The 8,148-nt window shown below is 46.6% G+C and overlaps 1 protein-coding gene across 1 annotated transcript in view; it reads left to right on the plus strand.

Annotated features, from left to right (window-relative positions):
* fndc3ba (fibronectin type III domain containing 3Ba) overlaps positions 1-7,899 on the plus strand; it is a 345,490-nt gene extending 337,591 nt beyond the window's left edge. Inside the window, exon 26 of the mRNA XM_059991776.1 lies at positions 3,085-7,899. Within this exon, the coding sequence (XP_059847759.1) occupies positions 3,085-3,396 (312 nt within the window). The 3' untranslated portion in view covers positions 3,397-7,899. The remainder of the gene's footprint in view (positions 1-3,084) is intronic.
* The last annotated feature ends 249 nt before the right edge of the window (positions 7,900-8,148 follow it).

Consider the following 8,148-nt stretch of genomic DNA (forward strand, 5'->3'; position numbering starts at 1 on the left):
CATCTGTGGGATGCCCCAGAACAATTCTGAGTTATTTGTTTGATGTTTATGATGTATTTCACTATACTGTACGTACCAGCACCAACATAGCATTCCCACAATGCTCGGCAGAACAACATGGACCACAGTAAGCCCCGTTCCTCCCTCCCTGCCACCGAACACCCACTCACAAACACAGACAGTCCTCCAACCCCAGGGCAAGGCTCTGGGTCTCCAGCCTCCAGTGGACTCCAGCGTGCATTTCAAAGAATATTCCTGCCTGTTTTATAATTCATTATTTGCACAGTGTATATTGCCATACTCGAGATTTTGGATCGAGGCTCTTCATCCAAGGGTCTTGATCCCAAAAGCTGATTGTCCATTTGCTGCTCAACCCACTGATTCATCATTCCAAATTCCTGCACCTTCCATCTCCTGTGTCTCTGGCTGGTGGGTACAGAGCCAATTATTGATCTGAGGCTGAAAACTCACAAAAACCAAAAAAGAGATTCATAGCTGATCAAAATCACTTTGTTCTCATTTTAGGTCCTTCTGGTCTTTATGTAGAGCCTTCAGGCCTTTGTCTAGGTCCTTCAGGCCTTTGTGTAGGTCCTTCAGGCCTTTGTGTAGGTCCTTCAGGCCTTTGTGTAGGGCCTTCAGGTCTTTGTGTCGGGCCTTCAGGCCTTTGTGTAGGCCCTTCAGGTTTTTGTGTAGGGCCTTCAGGCCTTTGTGTAGGCCCTTCAGGTCTTTGTGTAGGCCCTTCAGGTCTTTGTGTAGGGCCTTCAGGCCTTTGTGTAGGGCCTTCAGGTCTTTGTGTAGGGCCTTCAGGTCTTTGTGTAGGGCCTTCAGGTCTTTGTGTAGGACCTTCAGGCCTTTGTGTAGGGCCTTCAGGTCTTTGTGTAGGGCCTTCAGGTTTTTGTGTAGGGCCTTCAGGCCTTTGTGTAGGCCCTTCAGGTCTTTGTGTAGGGCCTTCAGGCCTTTGTGTAGGGCCTTCAGGTTTTTGTGTAGGGCCTTCAGGTTTTTGTGTAGGGCCTTCAGGTCTTTGTGTAGGTCCTTCAGGCCTTTGTGTAGGTCCTTCAGGCCTTTGTGTAGGGCCTTCAGGCCTTTGTGTAGGCCCTTCAGGTCTTTGTGTAGGGCCTTCAGGTCTTTGTGTAGGGCCTTCAGGTCTTTGTGTAGGGCCTTCAGGTCTTTGTGTAGGGCCTTCAGGCCTTTGTGTAGGGCCTTCAGGTTTTTGTGTAGGTCCTTCAGGTTTTTGTGTAGGGCCTTCAGGCCTTTGTGTAGGCCCTTCAGGTTTTTGTGTAGGGCCTTCAGGTCTTTGTGTAGGTCCTTCAGGCCTTTGTGTAGGTCCTTCAGGCCTTTGTGTAGGTCCTTCAGGCCTTTGTGTAGGGCCTTCAGGTCTTTGTGTAGGGCCTTCAGGTCTTTGTGTAGGCCCTTCAGGTCTTTGTGTAGGGCCTTCAGGTCTTTGTGTAGGGCCTTCAGGTCTTTGTGTAGGGCCTTCAGGTTTTTGTGTAGGGCCTTCAGGCCTTTGTGTAGGCCCTTCAGGTCTTTGTGTAGGGCCTTCAGGCCTTTGTGTAGGGCCTTCAGGTTTTTGTGTAGGGCCTTCAGGCCTTTGTGTAGGCCCTTCAGGCCTTTGTGTAGGCCCTTCAGGTCTTTGTGTAGGGCCTTCAGGCCTTTGTGTAGAGCCTTCAGGTCTTTGTGTAGGCCCTTCAGGTCTTTGTGTAGGATCTTCAGACCTTTGTGTAGGACATTCAATTCTTTCTGTAGAACCTTCAGGCTTTTGTGTACGACATTCAATTCTTTCTGTAGCAGTAGTACATTCATTTCTTTCTGTAGGACCTTCAGGCCTTTCTGCTACTATGTACATCAGTCTTCATGCCTGCTCTTCACAACCTCATTTTCTTGCTATGAGTGAGAGCATCGATGGTGTAAACAATTATACAGAACAGTACAGACGATTACAGGCCCTTCGGCACACAATAATGTGCCAACCATTTCCAAGATCAATCTAACCCGTTCCCCCCACTTAGCTCTCCATTTTCCTTTCATCCTGTCTAAGTACCCGTTAAACATCCTTAATATATCTGCATCTACCGCCACTGGTGCCAGTTTGTTCTGCACCCTCCCACTCTGGGTAAAAGAAACCAATCACTTTACAAGTATGTGCTCTTGCCATGAGACAACTAAAAAAAGCAATGAGAGAAAAAATGAAATATGAAGGTAAGCTAGCCTTTGAAAGAAAGCCTTTATAAGAAAGTATACCAAATATTTTTTCCAGATACGTTAAGAGTAAAAGAGAGGCAAGAATGGATATCGGACTGCTGGAAAATAACACTGGGGTGGGGGGGGGGAATCAAAGAAATGGGAATGAATTGAATATGTATTTTGTGTCTGTCTTCACTGTGGAAGTCACTAGCAGTATCCTGGAAATTCAAGAGTGTGAGTGTAGTTACAAGGAGCAGGTGCTTGGGAAGTTGATTTGCCCTTTCAAAATTCCTTGATGTTTGTTTACTGCCGGCTAACTGTAAATTACAAAACAACACTTGCATACAACAAAAAATAAATATTGGTTTAATTCATATTCATCTCTATCAGATCAAACTAACTTCGGATAGTTACAAGACTTTTGGGTGAGAAAGTGGGCCAGTGGGATGAATGTGAGGATTGACCCAGGACTGTGGAAAGAGCAGGGCAGTGTGATTAGTTTGGGGACTGTTACAGGACTATGGGGAGAGAGTGAGTCAGTGGGATTAGTTTGGGGACTGTTACAGGACTATGGGGAGAGAGTGAGTCAGTGGGATTAGTTTGGGGATTGATACAGGACTGTGGCGAGAGAGTGGGACAGTAGGATGTTTGGGGGCTGATACAGGACTGTGGGGAGAGAGGAGGCAGTGGGATAAGTTTGGGGACTGACACTTTGCTGTAGGTATATAGGGGGCAGTGGGATTAGATTGAGCCATGGGAAGGAATTTGGGCAGCGGGATTAGATTGAGCCATGGGAGGGAATTGGGGCAGTGGAATGAGTATCGTTAAGCTCAATACTGCATAATGGGCTGCTGGTTCTCCCTCTCCCTCACTGTTGAATGTCTTTCCCCTCTGACCCCACAGGTGTACAAGGGTGAGGACACGACCTTCCAGATCTCAGGCCTCCAGACAAATACGGACTACCGGTTCCGCGTCTGCTGCTGCCGCCAGTGCCGAGACCTGTCTCAGGAGCTGACCGGACCCTTCAGCCCCTCGGCCATTTTCACCCTGCGGCGCAAGGAGCCCTCCCTGGCCGGCGAGCTGCGAACTGTCGATGCCACGCAGGCCCGCGGTATGATGGCCAGCGACGAGCAGTTTGCCGCCCTTATCCTTGCTGGATTTGCTAGCCTCTCCATTTTCATCGCCTTTATCCTACAGTACTTCATTGTGAAGTGAGGAAGCAGGAAGCAAAAGGAAAGGTCACACTCATAACTGTTGAGGCATAAATTTAGCTGCATACTAGTGCCAGAAAAATACATCGAATTATTCCGTTGTTGACCTGCTATTAATCATTCTTTTATTTTTTAATTTTGATATTGACTTTCCTTTTTTTCTGGAAAACTCCCTCTGTCATTCACGCCCAGTCAAGTCACCAAAGCTCCTCTCTCAACAGTTCTCTGGGTTGGGGAATCTTCACAGGATCCTTGAGGTACCTCCTCTGGCATGGACGCAGTGGTTGTGCCCTCTGTTTTTGTCAGCTTGTTGCCTTCCTCTGAAGTGAGGGGTGTTGGTTCGGGTGGCAGTGAGCAGCATGGGAGCAGCCAACTTTTCGGCCTCTACTCCCATGTGCTCTTTGGGAATTTTATATACATATACGTAAATATATATAATTTTTAACTAAGATTTTCACACTGGGAGGAGGTCTGGTCAGGAGAGGGCAGGCCTTAAGTGGGTGCCACGCTAGCAGAGTGGTTAGCGTGATGCTGTTACAGCTCGGGGCATCAGAGTTCAGAGTTCAATCCCAGCATCCTCTGTAAGGAGCTGGTACGTACTCCCTGTGGAATGTGAGGTTTTCTCCAGGTGCTACAGCTTCCTCCCACAGTCCAGAGATGTAGTGGAATTGGTCATTGTAAATTGTTCTGTGATTAGGCTCAGGTTAAGTTGGGTTGCTAAGGCGATGCAGCTCAAAGGCCAGAAAGGCCTTTTCCATGCTGTATCTCTAAATAAATCCTTCCACACTCAATGGAAGATGGGGAAGCCGCTGGGGCAGCCCTTGGAGAGTGTTGAGGGGTGCCAGATGTCAGTGGTCAGAAGGAGGGGTTACGCCCACCTTCTCTCCCCTTGGTTCTGCTCAGCATGGTGGCTAGGATGAGTGGGGAGTCTTTTTACGTTAATTACAGCAGGCCAGACTTTCTGTCCGTTATGGGAAATGACAAGCGAAATGCTGTGGGGGGGGGGAGGGAGAGGAAGTGGGAGAGTTGTTGAGCGTGCTCTCCCAGTCAGCTAACCCTCTTCCCTGACTAATCAGGTCTCCCCAAGGCCAACAGGCTTCTCGATCCTCTCAATCCGGGAGCGGGAGGAGTGTGGGACGGCTGAGGATGAAGCCATTGAGGATGAAGATGTCCTGGGGTGCCACAGTCGCAGTGAGGTGGTCCTGCCCCACACTCGCTCCTTCACCTCCTTCTCTGCTGTCAGCTATCACCCCCACCCCCACCCTGACCCAGCCACCGTGGAAATGCAGCCACCCACTGCCAGATTTTAACACTGCCATTAAACTGGGGGGGGAGTGATCACAACCTCCTACCGCCGATCAGATCAGCTCCCCTTATCCCCCACCCTCAACTCACGGATTGCCTCGACATCTCAGCCCTCACCCTGTCGTGGTCATCGGGGACCCTGGTCAACTCAGGTCCTCTGACAGGCAGGGGTAAAGTGAGGCAGTCGTGTGCAGGGTTACAGTGAAAGGGTTTGTGCTTGGTGTACATCACTGGATCCCGTTGCCCCGGCCCACCACTGCCACCCACCAGGCTGATGGGGCAAATCATATTTCCCCGAGTTACACCCTCACAGTTACCACCGCCTCCCCGAGTTACACCCTCACAGTTACCACCGTCTCTCCGAGTTACACCCTCACAGTTACCCACCATCTCCCCGAGTTACACCCTCACAGTTACCCACCATCTCCCCGAGTTACACCCTCACAGTTACCCACCGTCTCCCCGAGTTACATCCTCACAGTTGCTGCCCAGTCAACAGCAACTGCGTCGGGATGTGATGGATGGAAAGGGAAGAGGTTGTGCGTTGGGAGCTTTGCAGAAGGAATGTCAGCCCGGCTGAGCGCTGAGAGATGACCTTCCATTATGGGCGATTTTGGTGTTGCTTCAGGGTTGAAAACATCAGAGGAGAGAGCTGCAAATTTCTACTCCAGCCCCTGTCATCTCCTCTCTCCCCTGGCCAAACTTGAGACTGGGGGAAGGATTCCAGCATTTAGTACATTTCTTATTTATACTTTTACTTGCATTCAGTACTTTAAATGAAAAGCCAGTTACAGTGCAATCCTTTTATTTATTGTTAAGTATGCTTATTGTGTTCTCTCTGGGTCACACTGCTGTTTATTTTATTGTGTGTCTGTCCGGGAATTGTTCCTATTTTAGAAGCTCCTCGCGAATGTGTCTAGGTTTTAGTTACGTTACGCTTTGTTACGTTATATCTCAGATGCAGAGAGATTTGATTTTCTGTCTCGCGTCATTGCACGTATGCGTACTGTTGGATTCTGCTGTTTAAATCCAAGGTTCTTTCAGATGTCAGGACCGAGGCACAAAACTTGTTGCTTCACGATCGTTTTTTTAAGACTTGGTAGAACAGTCAGAAGTTGAAAAAAATGGGGACTGGGCTACTACTAACTGAAGGAGGGAGACACTAAAGATGGTGCCTAGCATAGATTACACCTAAAGATCAGAAAAATTCCAATCAAATCAGTAGCTAAGAGACAACCAAATTGAAAATACTTTTTCTGCAGTAAAAATTAACCATTGAGAAAACACTTATTCATTTAATGAAATACAGAGAAGCTTTCAGAATTATACTGCTGGGCAGGGGTTCCAAACTTTTTTATGCCGTGGAGCCTTACAATTCACCAAGGGTCTGTGGACCCCAGTTTGGGAGCTGCTGCATGAGAGGCATGCCCTACTGTTTTGCATATAAAGCGACTTGAAATACAAGCAGGCAGTTAATTGTTAAACAACAGAAAATGACAATTAAAATTAGCAGTCAGATCCAACAGTACACACGTGCATGTATTTGTATGTGAGTGTGTGTTTGTGTGTGTGTCGTGCGTGTGCAAAGATTACCAAAAGCATTACTCATGAATGAAATGTTTACACATAGCCAGGCTAGTATCCATGCTTTTATTTTTAGCATGTGTGTTTGGGGGAATTGGGGGGATGTCTTCTAAACGTTGTCCTGTGAAGTTCATCGATGTGGTGACACATCCCGAAGGCACGACCAGGGTAACACAAACCCTGGATTTCACAGCTGACCTTGTGCCTCTCTTATTGAGATTTCCCTCCCATTCCCCATTCCGCCAAATAGTCATAGGTGGTTCTGTCTTTATCAGTTGATGTAGCACAATATTAGACGTGATTTATAGTTAATTTCTTGCTGTTTATTTACAGATTCTGAGCTTGGTAAAAACAGTCAGAACAGATAGTTACATTTCAGCATTTTTTTTGATAATCCTCTATTACCAAAGCATTGGGCCTGTCTACTTTAACCTCTTTTTTAATTTAAAGTGTTATTTGTGTTTTGTAAAACTTGCTTTTAGTAGTGTTCGAGGTCTTTCATATACACAGCATCCGTAGTCTTCAAAGGACCATAACGTGTTGCTTCCATAGAGAAAGAAATGGACTCTTTTAGAGATTAGTTCGTTGTGCGTTCCATTCAAGCCTGCTTCCTCCCAATGCCACAAGCACTCAACACTACAATTCCACCTCTTTTTCCATTCCTTCTCAATCTGAAATGATTTGATTCTTGAGATTATGCTGTGGGATTCTGGTACGCAAGGTGTTAACGCACATGTCTGAAATTCCAGTCCTCTTCGCATCGATAAGCAATCTGATAAAGTGCCGAGTCGGGTGAATTTTTTTGTTATTTTAATTAATAAATTATTCTCGGGGTGGGTGCTGTGTCACTCACTTGTTCACTGCCTAACGTTAAATCCTCCATTCCTGGCATCACACGTTTTCTATTCAGACGTACACTCCACTCACTTCACTCACACCACCTCCCGTCTCTTCAATCTCTGTCCCCTCTCCTCTCTCCCTTTTCTCTCTCCCTCTCCTCTTCCCCCTCTCCACTCTCTCCCCCTCGCCCTTCTCAATCCTTCACTCTTCTCTCTCTCTCCCTCTTCTTTCCCCTCTCTGCCTTCTCTCTCCTACTCCCATTTATCTACACCACTCTCTTCGCCCTCTCCTACTCCCCTCCCTACCCTCCCCCTCTAGTCTCTCTTCCTCCTCCCCTTCTCTCTCTCCCCTTCTCTCCATTGACCCTCCTTGCTCCCTTCTCTCCCTCCTCCCCTTCTCCCCCCTCCATTCACTCTCTCCTCCCCTCCCAGTTTGCTTCAGAGTGAGTAGTACTTTGAATTTGAGATTTCATCTCCTCCTGCAGCGATACAACTTCTCAAAGAATAATCTGAATTGTGACAATTTACGCGCCTCTCTTTTACCTCAAGTGTTGAATATACATTCCAAGCTTTTCATTAAAATGGTAAATAGAAATAAATTCATAAGCATGTGTATTGTAAATTTTAGATTATTTCATAAACATTATATAAAACTGTCCTATCAATTTTAATGTATAGATTTTGCAAATACTACCCTATGTATGTAAGACTAAACCTTATCTGTAGCGTATATATGTAATATATTTATGCCCAAATAAATGTTTTAATTCTTTCTGGTATGACGGAGAGACTTGTTTTATTTTATTCCCCATATTACTGTCAGCTCTCAGCCAAGGATTCCTGTCTTTGAGGACCAATCAGTATCTTACCTGTCAGAGTGTTTTCTCAAATTCAAAAATAGATTTTATTCACAATAAGAAAAGATACACAGGGAAAGAAACCGTGTGAAAACTTTGTGGTCGTCACTCATGGGCCCCATCTCTAAGAAAGGATATACTGACTTTTGATGGGTCAAGAAGAGATTCACA

Source organism: Hypanus sabinus, chromosome 2 (assembly GCF_030144855.1).
Source record: "Hypanus sabinus isolate sHypSab1 chromosome 2, sHypSab1.hap1, whole genome shotgun sequence".
Lineage (NCBI taxonomy): Eukaryota > Metazoa > Chordata > Chondrichthyes > Myliobatiformes > Dasyatidae > Hypanus > Hypanus sabinus.